The 22,000-nt window shown below is 39.1% G+C and overlaps 1 protein-coding gene across 3 annotated transcripts in view; it reads right to left on the bottom strand.

The window, feature by feature from the left end:
* Positions 1-8,105: 8,105 nt before the first annotated feature.
* Positions 8,106-22,000, bottom strand: part of nfatc2a (nuclear factor of activated T cells 2a) — a 157,557-nt gene continuing 143,662 nt past the window's right edge. For all 3 annotated transcript variants that reach the window (XM_069883607.1, XM_069883605.1, XM_069883606.1), the window contains one exon: positions 8,106-11,596. In XM_069883607.1, the coding sequence (XP_069739708.1) occupies positions 11,582-11,596 (15 nt within the window). In that variant the 3' untranslated portion in view covers positions 8,106-11,581. The remainder of the gene's footprint in view (positions 11,597-22,000) is intronic.

The following is a 22,000-nucleotide window of genomic DNA, read 5'->3' as shown; positions in this document are numbered from 1 at the left end:
ACAAACACATACATAGACACACACACACATACATACATACATACTTACACACACAAATATACACAAACAAACATACACACACATACAAATGCACACACACAAACATACATATACACACATCCAAATAGACAAACGCTCACACACACATACACACACATACACACACACACAAACCCATATAAACACACACATACACAGACATACACACACAGAGATGTTAACACGCATACAGAAACACACATGCAAACACACACATACATCCATACACACAAACATACTCACACACATACAAACACACACAAAAGCGTACAAATACACACATACACACACAAACCCATATACATCACAAACATACAAAAACATGCAAACATACATGCATTCAAACACCCACACACAGAAACAAACACACACCTACAGACAGATGAATGCATACACACACAAACATAGATATACACACATCCACACACACAAACACATACAGACATACACACATACACACACACACAAACATACACACAAACACTCACACACAGAAACAAACACACTTTTAAACATACACATACACATACATACATACATACATACATACACACAAATATACTCAAACACACATACACAAACATACAAACACACACAAAAATACTTACACACATACAAACACACACACAAACATACATATACACCAAACCCATATAAACACACACATACAAAAACACACAATCATACATGCATTCAAACACACACACACAGAAACAAACACATACATAGAGACACACACACATACATACATACATACATACACACAAATATACACAAACAAACATACACACATTCAAATGCACACATACACACAAACATACATGTACACACATCCAAATAGACAAACACTCACACACACACAGACACACATGCATACACACACATACATGCATACATACATACACACACAAATATACACATACAAACCCATATACACACACACATACACAGATACGCACTCATTTACATATTTCAAAGGAGGTTGCTGCCCGCCGAACTGTGACGCGCTAAGATGCGCGGTTTGAGGCGATATCAGCCCACTGGCGGTGGTCAATGTGGCAGGCACCAAGAGATTTCTTTAGGCAGTCCTTGTACCTCTTCTTTGGTGTACCTCTGTCTCAGTGGCTAGTGGAGAGCTTGCCATATAACACGATCTTGGGAAGGCGATCCAAATCATGGGTCCTCTACCGGCATCACCTATGGCTCCTAGAACGCTTCCACCAAACATACATATATACACACACACACAAACATACATACACACACATAGACACACACAAACATACATACGCACACACAAAATCCACACACACATACAAACATACATATACACACACACCCACACACACATACAAACACACACAAGCATACACACACCCCCCACACATACACACATACATACACACTCTAAAACTGACACAAACATATAAACACACAAGCATACACACACACCCACACACAAACATACAAACATACATACACACACAAACATACATGCACTTACAAACACAGACAAATATACATACACACAAACACCCACACACACATACAAACACACACAAGCATACACACACGCCCCACACATACACACATACATACACACTCAAACCCCCCACACACAAACATACATACACACTCAAAAACTGACACAAACATATAAACACACAAGCATACACACACACCCATACATACAAACATACAAAGACACTCACAAACACCAACACACATACATACAAACACACCCAAGCATACACACAAACATACATACACACACAGAAACATACACATACATACATACACACACAAACACACATTCAGACACACACATACATTCATACACAAACATCCATACACACAAACACCCACACACACGCACACACATACACAAACACAAACCCATATACAGACACACACATAGAAACATACATACACACACAAACACACACATATGTACAAACAGACATCACATACAAACACCCACAAACTCAACACACATGCACACACCCATACATATACACACCCCATACAAACATACAAACATACATTCACACACAAACACCCACACACACATACAAATACACACACACATACATACACATGCAAACACCCACTCACACACAAACACACACAATCATACACACACACCCACACATACATATGCACACAAACATCCCCACAGACAAACACCCACACACACACACACATACAAACATACATACATACACATACAAACAGTGACACAGACATACAAATACACTCAAACATACATACACACACCTACAAACACACACAAGCATACACACACACCCACACATACAAACATACATACACATATAAACCTACATACACCCACGTGCACACATACAAACACAGAAAAACATACATTCACACACAAACACCCACACACAAACACCCACACACAAACATATACATACAAATGCACACAAACATATATGCACACACCCACACACACAAACATACATACACACACAAACATACATACACACATAAACCCATATACACCCATGTACACACACACATACAAACACACACAATCATAAATACCCCCACAAACACCCACACACACATACAAACACACCCACACACACATACACATACACACATACACACTCAGACATAAACCCACATACACACACAAACACATATACACACAGAAACACAAACACATACACACACATACACACACACATGCACACACACAAACACCCACACACACCCACACACTCCTACACACACAGACACACACTTGCACACATATACATACAAACACATATACACACAGATTCTCTCTGATGAAACAATACAAGAAACCTTTCAGAGTCAATCTACTTTAAAAATGGGGCGTGTACTATAAAATGTTATAGTGATAGCATATCTTGTCGTTAGCTCATATTATTTTCACCATAACTTGAAAAATATAAAAGGAGGAGATGCCAAGGCATGTGTTAGTGCTGCAATTATATAGACTAGTTTGATACCATTCAAGCATTGCTGTGCAGTTGTGCAGTTCTTCATCAAATTCTCTCCAACAGGACATGATTGTGGTAATTTCAAAAATGCAATGAATCAACAAGACCTTTAAGTTGAATTTCTGAATGCTGTGCAACTACCCTTAACAACATAAGTACACAAGCTCCTGTTGCATATCATCTCAGTATGAATGAGCTCTGTAATTAAACCAACAGCTGAACACATTCAGTACCCAGGAGATTAAGAGAACCCTCAGTCGTATCCAGGTTTCTGTTTTGTCCATTCCAATCTCCAAGTGCACGTGTGTGTGTGTGTGTGTGTGTGTGTGTGTGTGTGTGTGTGTGTGTGTGTGTGTGTGTGTGTTTTTGTATGAAGGGAGATGAAGGAATCAGATATCAGTGTTTGAAGGAAGGGGATTAATTAATGACATCTGTGTGAGAGGGTGAATCCGTGAAGAGGAATGAAGGTAATGTTGGGAAATGCTTATTTTAGGTTTGGAAGTCACACTGTTGAAACTATTGACTAGACACTATTGAGATGGATTGAATGCTTGAATTTCTCATTCACTGACTTCCTTTTCTTTTCTCCTTTATAAAATTTTTTTATTGAGTTCATTATAATAATCTCATATACATGTTTCATTAACATAACAGAAGGAAATATCAAAATGTATACACAATATATAATGGCATGAAATGCTCTAATTAATAGTTTCCCATTTTCATTATTAATTATTAATGAATAATATTAAGATTAAAAATGAAAATCACATGAATTACTTTATAAGCAATCTGCTCGTTATTTGGTAAAACATCGATTAATATTCGCTGACTGCCTGAGGCATATTCAGTAAGTAGGATACATGACTCACTCTTCTACAGTACTCGTCTCATTGGCTCTCTCTGAAAAATAGCATCTTGTTGGCTTCTGTGGAGGCTGTCCTCCTGTCTAGTGCTCTCTAGGTTCTCCATGGGACTCTCCCATTCTGGAGACTACGTTTTCCAACAGCCTTTTGCAGCCGCTCTTCTCTTCAAGCATTACACACAGCACGATGATTGTCAAGTGGCAATGGTGGAATTTGAGCAAAGGATCCAAGCAACTGCATAGTTGATTTTTGGCAACTGCATGTCATTAAAACACAGCAGTTCATAAACATGCATAATGTTCACAAATGGCTTTGTCTGCAGTCACAATCCAGTAATATTGTTTCATTTACCTCATGAAGCAAAAGAGCAAAAGCGTTGAAGTGGTCTCTTCACCTGCAGTATCACACAGCAAGCTGAATAGAAATAAACTACACCACCATCATTGTCCAGTGATCCGTCTAAAGCAATTATTCAGAAGCATGCCTGCCATTTACATTGCAGTTATTCATGGACGAGTCAGCAAACCTTACATGGCCCGGGTCAGCACACATTTACCAACATGGCTCTGGTCAGCACACCTTTACTTACACGGCCCCGGTTAGCACACTCTTACTTACATGGCCCTGGACAACACACCCTTACTTACACGGCCCTGGTCAGCACACCCTTACTTACATGGCCCTGGACAGCACACCCTTACTTACACGGCCCTGGTCAGCACACCCTTACTTACATGGCCCTGGACAACACACCCTTACTTACACGGCCCTGGTCAGCACACCCTTACTTACATGGCCCTGGACAGCACACCCTTACTAACACGGCCCCGGTTAGGACACTCTTACTTACATGGCCCTGGACAACACACCCTTACTTACACGGCCCTGGTCAGCACACCCTTACTTACATGGCCCTGGACAGCACACCCTTACTTACACGGCCCTGGTCAGCACACCCTTACTTACATGGCCCTGGACAGCACACCCTTACTTACATGGCCCTGGACAGCACACCCTTACTTAAATGGTCCAGGTCAGCACACATTTACCAACATGGCTCTGGTCAGCACACCTTTACTTACACGGCCCCGGTTAGCACACTCTTACTTACATGGCCCGGGACAGCACACTCTTACTTACATGGCCCGGGTCAGCACACATTTACCAACATGGCTCTGGTCAGCACACCTTTACTTACACGGCCCCGGTTAGCACACTCTTACTTACATGGCCCGGGACAGCACACTCTTACTTACATGGCCCGGGTCAGCACACATTTACCAACATGGCTCTGGTCAGCACACCTTTACTTACACGGCCCCGGTTAGCACACTCTTACTTACATGGTCCTGGTCAGCACACATTTACCAACATGGCTCTGGTCAGCACACTCTTACTTACATGGCCCGGGTCAGCACACATTTACCAACATGGCTCTGGTCAGCACACCTTTACTTACACGGCCTCGGTTAGCACACTCTTACTTACATGGCCCTGGACAACACACCCTTACTTACACGGCCCTGGTCAGCACACCCTTACTTACATGGCCCTGGACAGCACACCCTTACTTACACGGCCCTGGTCAGCACACCCTTACTTACACGGCCCTGGACAGCACACCCTTACTTACACGGCCGGGGTCAGCACTCCCTTACTTACACGGCCCTGGTCAGCGCACCCTTACTTACACGGCAGTAACGTAAAAGGCAAATATCCTGGGCTTGCCCGTTACATCCACATCCCATGAATGAATAAAAATCTTTAATTTACTGTATATGAAAGCATGTGTTTAAGTATTTTTTTTCAGTTTGTCATTTTTGGACACATTGGTTGAGGGTTAGAATGATTGACATAAAATTTAATGTGGGTTTAACATAGAACCACGATTTCATGGAAAAGCAAAAGAAAATTAAATGTTATTGTTTCTAAACAATCTATGGACTTATCATGAAGAGAATTGATCAGACTTTCAAATTTGATCTTTACTTGGATGTTTGACCAGTTAAAAATCCAGTTGCCCTTAGTCAACAAAATTTAATATTTTTTGCAGCAAATATAGTGAGTGAAATGTGGAGGTTGTGTGGATTCCATAGATGCAGATTATAACAGTCAACCTTGGGGAGAAGCAGCCTATCATTCTCAACAATTTCCTGATTCCCATTTTTATTTTCTCTTGCAGAAACCACACATTACTGTGAGTCTTTAACTATTCGGATCTGAATCATGGGTCCTCTACCGGCATCACCTACGGCTCCTAGAACGCTTCCACCAGCGTTGTCTCCGCTCCATCCTCAACATTCATTGGAGCGCCTTCATCCCTAACATCGAAGTACTCGAGATGGCAGAGGCCGACAGCATCGAGTCCACGCTGCTGAAGATCCAGCTGCGCTGGGTGGGTCACGTCTCCAGAATGGAGGACCATCGCCTTCCCAAGATCGTGTTATATGGCGAGCTCTCCACTGGCCACCGTGACAGAGGTGCACCAAAGAAGAGGTACAAGGACTGCCTAAAGAAATCTCTTGGTGCCTGCCACATTGACCACCGCCAGTGGGCTGATTTAGCCTCAAACCGTGCATCTTGGTGCCTCACAGTTCGGCGGACAGCAACCTTCTTTGAAGAAGAGCACAGAGCCCACCTCACTGACAAAAGACAAAGGAGGAAAAACCCAACACCCAACCCCAACCCACCAATTTTCCACTGCAACCGCTGCAACCATGTCTGCCTGTCCCGCATCGGACTTGTCAGCCATAATCGAGCCTGCAGCTGACGTGGACATCTACCCCCTCCATAAATCTTCGTCCGCGAAGCCAAGCCAAAGAAGAATCTTTACATCACACTCCAAATTTCAGGACAATGCCATAAAAGTTATTTGAGCTGCAATGTGACCGATCTCTCATACTGTTCTTAAACTTAACTCAAATAAAATCTTTCATTGTGGTTTTTTTTTCACTTATTTATACCAAAGGCAAATAATTAATAATCCATTTTTCCTGTTCCAATGTAGTTAGTGTGAAATTTCAAATATTTAGGATCAAATAACTTGCAATCAGCTTTTAAAAAATGTAATTGACTCTTGCTTTTTATAAACAAATCAGTTTTTAATATTAATTATGTTACGATGAAGAACAATCAAATGTATTTTCTTGTGGGTGCTATTTCTAAATATGAACAAAAAAGAGTTCAGCCAAAAATAAAGCTTTTTTCCTTCTTTTTTATTGATAACTTGCACAGATTGAAGCAAAACATTATTAAAAAAAGTTAATGATTAAAGAATAAATGTTAATACCATCAAATGCATTTAACTTCCTCTGTGTTGGTTCTTAGGTTTTTTTAGAAGAAAATCTTAGTATATATATTTCTTTACATTGAATATATGTTAAATATATATATTTTAAGCAGTACTTTATGTGACATGAGTTCAAATCTCATTCGATCTTACACAGAAGGAATTATTAAGGAATATGGGCAAATAGTATCAACAATATTTTAGGATCAAAAGGATGAAACAAAACTCTTTAAGACTATATTTCTGAAATATAGAGTACATCATGCTTTTGAAAAACAAGAATAGATATTGAGAACTTTTTGAGTACGCAAAGGTAAGCAGCAGAAATCTTTACATTACAAAAAACATAGTGCTGTCTTTAGAGAGATTCTACATTCAGAAGGAATATTGCTCATAATCAATGGCATTACATTTAACAGTGCAAATCTTCACTTTATCACATTCTTTCTGCTATTACGCATGGACCTTATGAGTCAGCTTTCCATAGTTGACCTTTGCTAAGAACTTTGTTGGCTCAAAACATACTTGGCCTGGTAGGTCCTTAACAAAAAAAAAAAGGTTTTTCTTTTGAAATATTTTACTTTACAAAGATCTGTGGAAAATATAGTTGTTTTTTTTGGCTGCCAATTACTTTAATTTTTGTTTCAGTAACAATGGCAGGAAGGTACTGCAGCAATACCCTTTAGACAACTGAGGGAAGATGGTGCTTCCTCATGTTCAAATGTGGCCACCATCCACATCTATGGGGATAAACGTTGATGGTGTTTCCTCATGGACAAATGTGGCCACCATCCACATCTATGGGGATAAACGTTGATGGTGTTTCCTCATGGACAAATGTGGCCACCATCCACATCTATGGGGATAAACGTTGATGGTGTTTCCTCATGGACAAATGTGGCCACCATCCACATCTATGGGGATAAACGTTGATGGTGTTTCCTCATGGACAAATGTGGCCACCATCCACATCTATGGGGCTAAACGTTGATGGTGTTTCCTCATGGACAAATGTGGCCACCATCCACATCTATGGGGCTAAACGTTGATGGTGTTTCCTCATGGACAAATGTGGCCACCATCCACATCTATGGGGCTAAACGTTGATGGTGTTTCCTCATGGCAAATGTGGCCACCATCCACATCTATGGGGATAAACGTTGATGGTGTTTCCTCATGGACAAATGTGGCCACCATCCACATCTATGGGGCTAAACGTTGATGGTGTTTCCTCATGGACAAATGTGGCCACCATCCACATCTATGGGGATAAACATTGATGGTGTTTCCTCATGTACAAATGTGGCCACCATCCACATCTATGGGGCTAAATGGAGAGATGTTGCATCATGAAAAACAGAATTAAAAGAGCTTGACGGAACATAGCAATTAAAAATGTTGGAACTCACATTGTTCTAAAGCAAAATATAGTTTTGTAATAAACTGTACACAAATTATATTACACATACAAGAAGCTGACTCCTTCAAACATTTTCCATTTGACTCTCTATTACCATCTTTTGATATATATTTAATCATCTGTAACAAGATACGTTTATGAACAAGACGAGCAATGTTGTGCACTTTGATAGGGCTAATGTTGCTCAATACGAGAAAATATTAAAATTTAGCAACAATGCCACAAATGTAGCCTGGGGCTCATTTCATAATGGGTTGACCCGCCAAGACTTGGAATCATGAGAGTGTATGAAGTAACTTGTATTTCAAAAATGTATTAACTCAAATTAATTGACAAAATTTTATCCTTGTAAATTGTACACTAATAGATTGTGTCATTTTGTCTAATTTACATCTTTTACTGCACTCAATTTGTGTTGTGGAGGAGGAATAGTTGAAAAATATGAACACTAAGGGTCAACAAAATAAAAGTTGCTTTAGATTTACAAATATTTTATGAAATTATTATACAGTTTTTCAACCAGCAACAGTTTCACTTCATAACAAGAAGAGCCTCATTTAAACCCTATAAACCCTATAACCAGTTACGGAGCGGAAACAGGCCCTGTCGGCCTTTCGAGTCCGCACCAGTTCACTCGAACAACTCCACTAGCTCAACCCTCTCGCTCTCAGCCAATAACCCTCCGACCCTCTCCCCTCCATGTACATCCAACCTTCTCTTAAATGACAGAAGGGACCCTGACGCAACGATCTCATTCGGAAGTTCATTCCATTCTGCCACCACTCGTTGAGTGAAAAAGCCACCTCTAATATTTCTCCTTACCCTTAACTCATGGCCTCTTGTTCCAACCTTCCCTGCCCTCAGGGGAAAGAGTCTGTTTATGTCTTGTCTATCTATTCCTTTCTTAATTTTAAATACCTCTATCAAGTCCCCTCACCGTTGCCTAAGTTCCAATGAATAAAGCCCCAGTCTCCTTAATCTATCCCTGTAATCCAGATGCTGTAAGACAGGCAATATCCTTGTAAACCTTCTCTGCACCCTCTCCACCTTATTTATATCCTTTCTATAATTTGGAGACCAGAACTGAGCACAGTACTCCAAACCTGGCCTCACCAATGCCTTAAACAGCTGCAGCATCACCTCCCAGCTCCTATACTCTAGACTATGATGTTACCCTTTGTAATCTACTGGGCGCAGCATTCTTTTGTGCATTGTTTTAATTATAATATTAAATGAGTGATGGACATCAAATGTAGATGAGCGGGAAAGAGCAAGTCTAAAAGTAAAAGTGAGATTTCTTCACTCCAAAGTTCACCAGTAAAATAACCTTAAAATAGATTATTTGGCCAATTTTCTCTTGTCAGTAAATAAATGTGACTTTTTAAAGGGGAAAGAAAATAATGTGTCTACAATGTAATGTTAGAAGATGCCATCGCTTTCTTTATATTTCACCTTGCTTAAAGACTTTTCATTCCTAACTTCTACATTACCAGCTATTTACATCAGTTGGCAATATTCATGCTTGATTATATAATATATGAAACACTGACCAACAAACCACTTGCTATTATTGAATAAAAATACTGCAAAAAGCATCCTGAGTTTAAGCAAGCTAAATATGTTTAACACAAAAACCAAAATAAATTCATTTATAGAAAAAGAACATGGGCTTTCTTAAGTCTACATTCAATGCATCCGCAAAATGTTTTGAAACCATAGTTATTGAATCTAAATTTGACTGTTACCTATCCACAAAGTCAAATAAATTATTGGAAGACGCACCTGCTGAATAATTTCTAATGAGGCACCAGACTGAACGAGGCTTATTGGTAAGCATTTTCCATTAGATATATGCTTTCTTCTCGGGGAGCCCAATCACTTAGGAATCTTTTTATACTTTAGCAAATTGTAGATCTGAATAGCTAACTGAGTAAATTTGAAATGTGAAACATCATGAGCTCTAAGTACTACATTTCATCCGATCTCATCTCATTTATAGTACCATAAGACTGAAAATATTTTTAGCCCCACAAGGTGGCAGTTAACAATAACAAATTATACCATTTAAAACTAATTCTGCCATGCATTTTCCCATGCTATCTTATGGAATTAAATTTGACTGTGAAAGAAATATTAGGATGATTTTAATAGATACAGAAATCTTCTGGTTCACCAGGAAGTGTATTGAATGTTGGCAACATCCCAGCATATGTCAGAAAGAAACTTTGAGCTTCAACAGAGCACAGTAATTCTAGCTGTACTCTTTAAACTGCTGGACAGAAAATAACTTTCTTAATTTGAAAGAAACTTGGTTCTCCTGCTGATCATTCACCATTTATCATTGTTCAATATAAATTAACTATTGTATAGAACTGGGAGTAGCAGACTGAAGAATAAAATATAATTTTCATTTTGCACCGGTGCTTAAAAAGGCATCGCACAAATACATAGAATTCATGATCTGAGATGTCTGAGGCACGTTCTTACCGTCACCCATCTTATTCATAAAAGCATTTTCATTTTGACTTCAAGCCATGTTTAGGTCCATTATATGTAAACTGCTGCGAAGATATTTGTAGCCCTTTTCTTGTGGTTAAGGAGGGTTAATAACAGTTGAAAAATAGCACATATCCAATGGATGGGGTCTGAGGTTCAGCCCTTCTTTTGTAAATTTGACTATAAATGGGTGTGATCAAAATGTGTACAAGCATAAACTAAAGATACTCTTATTGGATCCAATAAATACTTTGAATGAATGGAAACAACGAGGAAACTTTGCTGTGTTGAAATTGACATTGTGAAAGTTCCTATGTGATTCGTCAGAGAAATGAGCTTCTTGCCAGTAAACTGTTCTGTGGAGCTGATTATGGGTAAACCAAGGGTTCCACTGAAAGTGTGGAAAATTTCAATGGTTCTGTAATATAAATTTGCTGGGTCTAGGACAGGCTTCGCACAGTGACTCCAGAAAGATCTTTTCTTATAATTTCATTAACTGCAAAGAAAGGAAAGATGAGATGAGTACATTCTTAATGTCAGCTGCAGAACACACACACTCATAAACATACATCTACAGATTTGTATATTAGATAAAAAAAGGTAACATTTCTCGCAAATTGTGCACAACTCTCAAGTCTTCTTCAAGAGAACATTTTAATATTAGAACATACTTAAAATATGTCGGAGAATGCCGACCACAAACCTCCATCTCGTAAAACAACATAATCATGAGCCCAATAAGATTTAAATATGTGTCAGTAGACAACACCATTTCTTTTTTTTTGGTTATTTCTTTGTTTTAAGTGTTTTATCATTTATTGATTTTTTATGAGGGTGGGGAAGGGGAGAGAGGAAGTGGGGGAAAAAAAATGTCATTATGTATATACTGTTGATCATTTGTGGATGCTGTTATTGATATGACTCAGTGCAAAAATAAAAAAAAATAAAAAAAACAGCTTTATGTCAAAGCAATCGGTAATAAGATCAAGTGAAACAGAAAAGTCTGCAGACACTGTAGTAGAAACACCTAGTAAATGCTGGAGGAACTCAGCCAGTCACAGCATCTTAAGAAAGGCTCAGGCCCAAAATATTGGTACTATATCTTTACCCTCTATGAATGCTGGAGACTGGCTGAGTTCCTCCAGCATTTACTGTGTGGTAATATGATAAAATTCCTAATCTCCTCCCAATGTCAGTTGCTTAAATAAAAGCAGAATGCCAGGCAGCTCTACAAGTTAATTAGAAAAGATGCAACAATTCAACACGGGCACCTGTAATTAATAAGAAACAAAACCTTTTTCTGCCTCTTTAACAGAATGCAATCCAATTACTGCATTGACCTCTGTTTTGGGTCAGATTATGGTCTGAAAGTCACAATAAAAACAAACCCATAAAGTTGTAGTATCATTTGGGCTCAGGAACTACAATATTTTGTCAGACCCACTCACTGGGAGTCAGGAGGCCCAACAACCCTAATGAAAATGGGTAAACATTTTACGAAATAAACAAGATCCTCGGTACTTGTATTCTTATCAAAGGTAACTTCATTCTGTATAGTATGTGCATTTAATTCCATGGATCAGCTGGAAATTCGTATATTTAGCAAAACTGTACTTGTAAAGCAGAGAAAGAGAGGGTGGATATTTGCAGTATGACACCAGGAAGGCAGTGAACGTTTTTTGTTCCATCTCACCCAGGCTTCAGTATGTTTTTTTCTACAACTTCCTGCCTCTTGTGCTGAGCAAGGAAATGATAACTGTGAGTAAATGGAAAGTTTAGTTGCCCGCTCAATCTATTAATAACATGAAGATGAAAAACGTGGGTGAAAGTTCTCAGATGTCCTAACCTGCTGCAGGTAAACACTCACACGCATACACATACACAGATAAGCCACAGAGACCGATTGCTTGCTCTATTGTATTTTGGTTCTGGGAGTTGCAAAGAAATGATTTATCTTTCGGGTGTCAATTTTTCAAAACCACTATAATAAATCAGAGTGGACTTTAAATACCAAAAAAAAAACAAAATATTGTGGGAAGATGTATCTGCTGGAACTAGATGTACAATTTTGAATTTAAATATAATTTTATTAAATGGACTTACTGTCATTTCAATGCATGATATATTAATAGAAATTGTCTCTTATGCACGGTTTAAATTTGCTTGGCCAGTATAAAATTATAGATCATGTCAAAGCAAGTAATCATAAAGCATATGCATGGAACAGAGTTTTTCCAAAAGAATGTGCTATGTGAGGCTAATTTAAACATACAGTGTAATGAGTGTGTGTACATCTTCACTGCTCAAACTCTAACCATTACCTACTCAAGGACCCCCAAATGGTCCGACTGCGTGACTATTATTTTATATTTATCATTTATTTTTCTGCCTTGGCATATTGTGGATATTTAATTTTAACTGTTGCAGTTGGTAAATATGGCTGCATTGTACTTATGTATACAGTAATAAACTCTCCTATCATATCAAGAATGATATGATGTGCCATATGGCATGAAACACAAAGTCTGCAGATGCTGTGACTGTAGTAAAAACACAGAAATGTTGGGTCACAGCCTCTATCTCCCTTAACAGCAAAATAGAGAACCTCTGGATATGACATAAAGTCAGAATCGATTGCTTGAAACATTGTGATGTCATCATTATCTGTTATTGGGATAAGATTGGCGTATGTGGCAGCATGGTTGGCAAAGCAGTTAAAGCAACGCCTTTACAGTGCCAGCAATCGGGCCTGGGGTTCAAATCCCGTACAGTCTATAAGGAGCTTGTACATTTTCTCCAGTTCTGTGTGTGTTTTCCCTGGAGGCTCTGGTTTCCTCCACCGTTCAAAAACGGACTGGGGGTGTAGGTCAACTGTGTGCAATTGAGCGGCAAACCTTGTGGGCCAAAATAGCTTGTTACCTTGCTGTATGTCTAATTTTAAATTTTTAATTTAATTTAAGTTCTATTGCTTCAAAATTAATTTGTTATCTGTTATAAAAGGGCAAGGATTATTGCTGATCCATAAACACGTCAAATGGTGGTATAAACGTGCTGTCCCCTGACTCCAATGTGGGGATTGAATTTCTATTCCATAGACTTCAAAAGAATTAAATTTCAGATGTAGAATACAAGACATTGATGCTATTGATACATTTATTGCTACTGAGGATGGATTAATTTCTAGGAACAGATTGTCTATTTAGAGAAGAGATGCTGCAGACTTTATTTCTATGGCAACAGGATCCCCTCAATAAATTTATTTATTTTAGCTGCAGCTTTTTGATCAGTTAATATAGAAGCATGAGGGAATCCTGATTTTCTCCAATCTTAGTACTCTATTCACTAAAGTGGTTTAAATAAACCATCAGTTCCCTTCTTTTCTAAATTCTGTTTGTGACGAGATTCCAATCCCAGTCAAGGGTTATGACAAATTCAGATTCTTCCTACCAGGAGGAACAGAGTGGATGAGTCACATAAAATCTAGAGTGTCCCGCTGTTTTTATTTATTAATGGTCTTGGCAAAGGCTTTGGAAAATTAAAGGAAAGTTACAATGTTCTAAATGAAAAACATCACTAAGTCAACAGTTATAGATACACCTAGACATAAAAATAAATTGTTCTATATTTTTAAAATAAATGCTGTATGTATTGATTGCAACATGGAGACAAGTCTCAATCACTATGTTAGTATTTTAATGCATTAATAGAAACAGCCCTCAAGAGATTGCAGCAAAACGTAAAGGCCCAACAAATATGCTGAGATACTTTTAAATTCTGGGACCTACCATGAAATGGTACTGATCTGGTATGCAAGCTTCCTAATGCATGTGACAAAAACTCCACCTGCACTTTGGAAGGCAATCTTCCAGGTACTGAAGTCACGCGGTCAGGCATAAGATTGTATTGAATGGTGGAGCAGGCTCAAATGGCTTCTCCTGCACCTCTGTCCTGTTTTTTCAGTTTTCTCACACACAGAGCCATATCTACACCTCTCAGTGCCAGATGTCACAGTGTGTAAAGGCTAGTTTCAGGGTTTGCTTAATGCCTGCAGATTTGGAGGATTTTGTATAGGGAGCCTGGGTTCTACCTCTCCAATGCTTTGAGGTGCTTAGTTTAGTCCATGCTTGTGAATTGAAGAGAAGGGCAAGGATTATTGCTGATCCATAGACCATGAGCATAGTGCCATGTCTGAAGTCAAGATCTTCGAATTTTCTATTCCTCAGATATCCAAAGATGTACCAGTGTTGTGAATTTCATCATTGATTTATGGTTTCACCAATTGATGACTGCTGAGGAATAGACGGCTCACGGCAGGATTAGAGGGTTCCTTGAGCAAGGATCCGTAAAGGGGTGGGGTTGGAAATTGATCAGCAGAGATTGTAGATTATGACAGATTCACAAACAGGGATCAGATGACAAATCCATGGGAAGAAATGAGAAAATGGGTTCTCATGAAATGATTAGGTTATTGAGGAATGATTAGTTGAGAAAATTATATTCTCATCTGATGAAGGCATTGATTAAAGATCAAGACATGACACAATGCTCATTGTGAAATCAAGGGTCTGAAGTAGTGATAAATATTGCCACTGACCTGTTCTAGTCAACACCCATCGATGCAATAGACAAGAAAGCATGCTAGTATCTCTCCTTCCTCGGAAGCCTGAGGAAACTGGCATGTCACCTGCATCCCTGAACAACTTCTATAGGTGCACCACTGAAAGCATAGCAGCAGGGTGCATCACTGGGTGTGACAGGACCGATCCATCCAAGACCCTGGCTTTGGTCATCTTACATACCCCTCACCTTTCCATCAATTCCCAAACCACCAGATCCAAGGACAATTATCAGACTCCCACACTTATCAGTCTCTGAAATGAAGCCCCAAATTGTAAAATTATGTTGCCTTTACTCAAAACCAAGTGATCTCTCTCTGTATCTCTTCACTTTTGCAGAGTCTTACTTGTTGGCCATGTAAAAGATGTCTACAACCTTCATCACTGAATATTGGTACATGTGACAATCAATATGAGGTTGATTTATTAACCAGTGGACCAGTTGGGCAGCAATAATGGAGGAGTCATACCAGGAGATTGATGGAGGGGTTTGATCAGAGCAGATTGGTAGTGGGGAGGGAGGGGGAAGAGGATGGGGATAACTATCCACTGTACCTTTCTTAATATTCTTGCACTACATATACCGTATATTTTGGCGTATGTCGACCAGTGTATAAGTTGACCCCCCCCCCCTTTTCCAGTCTAATTTTAAGGGTTTTATGGTATATCCAGTGTATAAGTTTTCTGGCTGCCTGAGGTGCCCCATTGACTCAAAGCTCACAATGTCTGAGATGGGCCATTGACCAACATATACGTCGACCCTCATAGATCACGTGGATTGATCTGCTGGGCCTTGGTTGGAAGTGGTTGCTACCATGGAGGGTCCATCACACAATGCAGCATGTGATGAAAATATGAAGCGAGCTTTAAATTGGAAGTGACAGAAGTGGCCAAGAAAACCAACAACTGGGCTGCTACAAGAAAGTTTGATGTGAATGAGAAGTTGGTTAGGGATTGGAGGAAGAAAGTAGAGACTTTAAGAAAATACCAAAAAGGCAATGTTCTTTGAGAAAAGGAATCAGTCGTTGGCCAGAGTTGGAAAATCACGTTGCAGAATGGGTACATGAACAGAGGCAGGATTGAGTCACCCGAAATAAAATATAAAATAAGAAAATTTGTACTGCAGTGGGCCAAGTTGCACCCAGACCTCAGAAATGATTTTGAGGTTACAGTCGGCTGGTGGAATCATTTCATGAACAGGAAAAATCTGGTATTATGCCAAAAAATAAAAATTGCACAGAAGCTACCAATAGATCTTGATCATGAAGTTGTAAGTTTTCTCCAGTTATTATATGTAACCAGCAGAAACACCAGTTTGCATTGGCAAATATTGGAAACATGGATGAAACCCCCATGAATTTTGACATGATAGGGGCCAGTGGTTCCCAACCTTTTACTTTCCACTCACATACCACTTTAAGTATTCCCTATGCCATGTGTTCCGTGATTAATAAGGGATTGCTTAAGGTGGTATGTGAGTGGAAAGAAAAAGTTTGAAAACCACTGTTTCAATCATACCTAATTGACTCATTATGTGCACGGTTTCAGAACTCCAAAGGAAATGGGCCAATGACAATTTTTCTCAAGCAAAATATTTCAGTCACAATTAGGTCTAGAGCAGTGATTCTCAACCTTCCCTTCCTACTCACATACTACTTTAAGCAATGCCTGACTAATCACAGAACACTTATGGCATAGGGAATACTTAAAGTGGTATGTAAGTGATTTCAGGAAAAAGGATGGATGGATGTGTGGAACAGGCAACCGGGCAATTTACACAAAGAACAGAGTTTTCTGGTCTGGGATATGTTTCGTAACCACTGTTAGGTCTGCTTTGTTCATGAATGAGTGAGACAAACACCAGGCTGAGTCGAAATCAGGGTTCTTTGTTCTTTATTACCGGATTGTAACACTTGCGACTAACCGTGTTAGTCGGAGAATGCATTCTGCCGTTATCAGCAAAATGGTGATTTTTTATACCCTTGGATATGTGCTTAGAACATCATCATATCATTACTTGTCCAATGACTAAAACTGTTGCTATCCTTTCCCTGCTAGCTTCCTGCCTCTCAATCCATCAATGTCTCTCTTATCTTGTAAGTACAAGGATGCATTCACATCTTGTTACAGCCCTGCACATTCCCATCTCATGATGTTTTACCTAACAGGAGTACAAGGACACCTCCCCTTCTTGTTACAGCCCTGTACAGGGTAACTCCTTACACATTCCCATCTCATGATGTTTTACCTTACACCACTTAACTGAGAACAATAACAGTAGATAAGTGCTACGTAATACATGGTGGTTATCCCAGGTGGTTTGACGTCTATATTGCAACATCTCGATGTTTGCTTGAACAAGCCATTTAAAGACCAGGTGCGCGAGGAATGGAATCCATGAATGTCAAGTGCAGAAAAGGCATTTACAAAAGGTGGGGCAACGTGTGGTGCATCACTTGATGTGCTGTGCAACTTCGTGCTCAAGGCGTGGGACAAAGTTAAAGTAGAGACTGTGATAAACTCATTTAAAAAGTGTAGTATCTCTTCTGCAAATGATAACACGGAAGATGATTTATTAACAGGGATGACGAATTGAAACCATCTCATCAGATACAGACTGGGATCTATATGATGACTGTTTAAACAGTGAGAGTGTGGATGTGTTTGCTGCAGTCTTTGCTTTAGGCGATGATAGAGAGTGATTTTGAAGGCTTCTAAATGTGCTGTTGTTTTCAATAAAAATCTTAAAGAAATCCTTTGGTTTTTCAAGGGTCGACATATGCAGGATCAGCATGGACTGGATTTTGAGCTGAATTTAAGGCCTCAAAAGTAAATCTGGTAAATAAGTCGACCCCCATTTTTGGAGAGAATTTTTGGGTTTCACGACTGAACTTGTAACGCTGAAATATACAGTAGGTTGATTTGCCGACATAGCACACAAAAGGTGTCTCAGTTCATGAGGGAATAAATAATTCGATTGAACTTAAGAGTGAATGAACCATGGATAATGAATGTGTGAATTGTTTAAGAAAGAGATGAAAATATATTTGTCCGAATAAATGCAAATAAGAGAGAGAACCAGAAAATGTTTTTCTTTAGTTTGTAGCCTAACATTTACTGCTCAACTCTATTCTTCTGAAAGGTGTGGAAATGCTTTCTTTGTGAACCACATTCTTTATGGACATTAGAGAGAATTAAGTTGTTTGCTAGCAATAGAATGGATAGGGAGAACAAGTTAGTGTCCCTGAATGATATTGTGAATTTGTCAGGTTTCTTGATCAATTGCAGCTTCATTCTTACTTACTTGTTGTTTTTGAAAGTTTATTTTAAATTCTCTAACAGTCATAATGAAAATTGATCTTCCTTCCTCTGAGCTACTTGCTCAAAACCAGTTGTCCCTGAGTTCTGACTGCCCAGCTTATGGACACCATGAGATAGGAGTGGGCTCCTAACATATTATTAAATTCAAATATCTGACATGCATACATTTGTTTCTTCCAATGAACAAGAAAAGGCATGTGTGCCAATTGGATAGCTTAGGAGGTGGTTGAAAAAGAGGAAGTTTAATAAAAATTGGAGACAATGAATTTTGAAACTCATCTTGCAAGATCATTGAATGGATTTGCGTGGTTAGTAATTTAATGAATATTCTTGTATACACTTCAATCAAATATGCCATGACTCTTCTGTTTTTAATGGCAGTCCAGCCACTCTGCAACAATCCTTCACTTGGATCAAGTGTTCACATGCATTAGTTCAAAATGAAAACTAAATTATATTATTAACTTCTTCCTAACAGACAAATAGAAATAGTGGAAAACAGCTAATATATGCTCTATCAAGAGCATTAGCCCGACAGAATTAAAAAGCTTGAGACAAATCATATGCAAAAAAGCTACAGGTAAAAATTTGCACCAGTTTAATTTTTAGACATGCTGCACAATCACAGGTTCATCTGGCACACAAGCTCGTGCCAAGCAACTACCCCGATTAACCTACAACCCCCATATATTTTGAAAGGTGGGAGGAAACTGGTGCAGACATGGAGAGAATGTACAAATTCCTTACAGGCAGAGCTGGTTTTGAACCCAGGTGGCTGGTGCTGTAATAGCATCGCACCAACCATTTTGCTAACCGTGCTGCCCTAAGAATTTTTCTCCGGATAAGATTAAGCTACATAAACACTGCTTTTTAAAAGAAAAGTAATTTACCTTTCCAGCACACTAACAGGCCCTTCCCACCCACGAGCGGCAAATTTGATCTCCAGTCGCTGATGCTGTAACAACATTGTGCTTTAACTGCTCTTATGTCACCTTTTCTTAAATACTGTGAACTTCCTGTATCAAACAGGAAATTGATGGGACTTGTCAGAATGACATTCTGGAAAGGTTCAATGTTGCCATCACTCCACCTTTCTTCCAGTGTCAAATATCTGTTCTTTTAAAATGCTATGAATTTTCTTAAATTTTCAATAGAATCCTTATCTCAAAAAATCATGTCACATTTTATACGTCCCTATAATTCATATCCCCTTGCCTATGATGTCTCTAAGATTATTCTCTTCATGCTCATCTCCCTGTGACCCACTCTTTTTCACATGATTGTGGCAGCTGGTAAACTGGAGGAATTATCTTTGAGATCGGAGTTCAGGATTTTGAACATTTAAATAAATAGGAATGAAGAATCTAATTGGTAGAAATGTTTTGGCAAAGTTCCTATCAGAACACTTAACGTGTACTTCTCTGAAAAATAACTAGCAGAGGAATGTTCTTCTGGAAGGTGCCCACACGTTGATAATGTTCTGGAAGGTACCCACATGTTGATAATGTTCTGGAAGGTGCCCACATGTTGATAATGTTCTTCTGGAAGGTACCCACACGTTGATAATGTTCTTCTGGAAGGTGCCCACACGTTGATAATGTTCTGGAAGGTACCCACACGTTGATAATGTTCTTCTGGAAGGTACCCACACGTTGATAATGTTCTTCTGGAAGGTACCCACACGTTGATAATGTTCTGGAAGGTGCCCACATGTTGATAATGTTCTTCTGGAAGGTACCCACACGTTGATAATGTTCTTCTGGAAGGTACCCACACGTTGATAATGTTCTTCTGGAAGGTACCCACACGTTGATAATGTTCTACTGGAAGGTACCCACACGTTGATAATGTTCTTCTGGAAGGTACCCACACGTTGATAATGTTCTTCTGGAAGGTACCCACACGTTGATAATGTTCTACTGGAAGGTACCCACATGTTGATAATGGGAAATTTACCTTGGGTGGTTAGGGCAGGAATTATTTTTTGTTTAATTTTGAAAATATTCTGTTATCTTTCATGGAACATTTTGAAGAAAAGCCTGTAGTGAAAAGAGATCATGCTGTAAACACACAACAGTCTGCAGACAGAACAGATAGTTGACATTGCAAACTGATTCCCTTCTTTCTGCCATTTACTTCCTGCAGACCTGATACACATTTGTTGCACTGAATGAGGCATTTGGCAAATTGCTCAATATCAACGTCCATGAGCTTTACACATGGTGCACAATCAATTACACAAAGACTGAAGTTGCCAAGACTGAAGGCTTTTATTTGCAAGAGACGGACCTTGTGTTGGTCGCTCACACTGACCTCGACTCGAAGAGGGGGCAGGCTTGTGACTTGACATCCTTTTATGGGGGAGAAAGGGGAGGAGTCATGAGCCGGCCAGTGAGAGCAGTGTCAACCAGAAAAGGTCATGACATTTACATATGGAAAACAGAATAGTGGCTTCACCAGAACTCTCATAATATTTTCATTGGGCTGGTCAGCCACTAGACAAACCAACCATTGCTTTTGTTTCCAGATTTCCTGTTTTATTTCCAATATTTCTAGTACTGCATCATTTTTGACTATATTTTAATGTGAATTGCACATTAAAAATACAAAAAAAAAACACAAATTCACAAGAATTACTTCAATTTTAGGATCAATTTTCAAACAAAAAGTAATTTTCATCTCTGCAGGGTCAAACTCCTTAATCATCTGCAGAAGTGGATTTTGTTTTACTTCCAGGAGCTCCCTTGTGATGAAGGATGACTTGCTTCTTTTTGTTTTGAGGTGATCGATGAGGCCAATGTAGGAACTGCAGAGTCTTCTGCAAATGAGGCACCATCGCAAATATTTCTTCTTTAACTTGAGCGCTCATTGGCCTGGGATTGCGAAGAGTTTGCAGGGCATTATGTTGTCTTCAAGATGGCTTTGAGAACATCCTTGAGATTTTTTGCTCTGGCCACGGAAAT

This window comes from Narcine bancroftii, chromosome 6 (genome assembly GCF_036971445.1).
Source record: "Narcine bancroftii isolate sNarBan1 chromosome 6, sNarBan1.hap1, whole genome shotgun sequence".
Lineage (NCBI taxonomy): Eukaryota > Metazoa > Chordata > Chondrichthyes > Torpediniformes > Narcinidae > Narcine > Narcine bancroftii.
The sequence above is the reverse complement of the archived record's forward strand: the minus strand, read 5'-3'. Positions and strand labels throughout refer to the sequence as shown.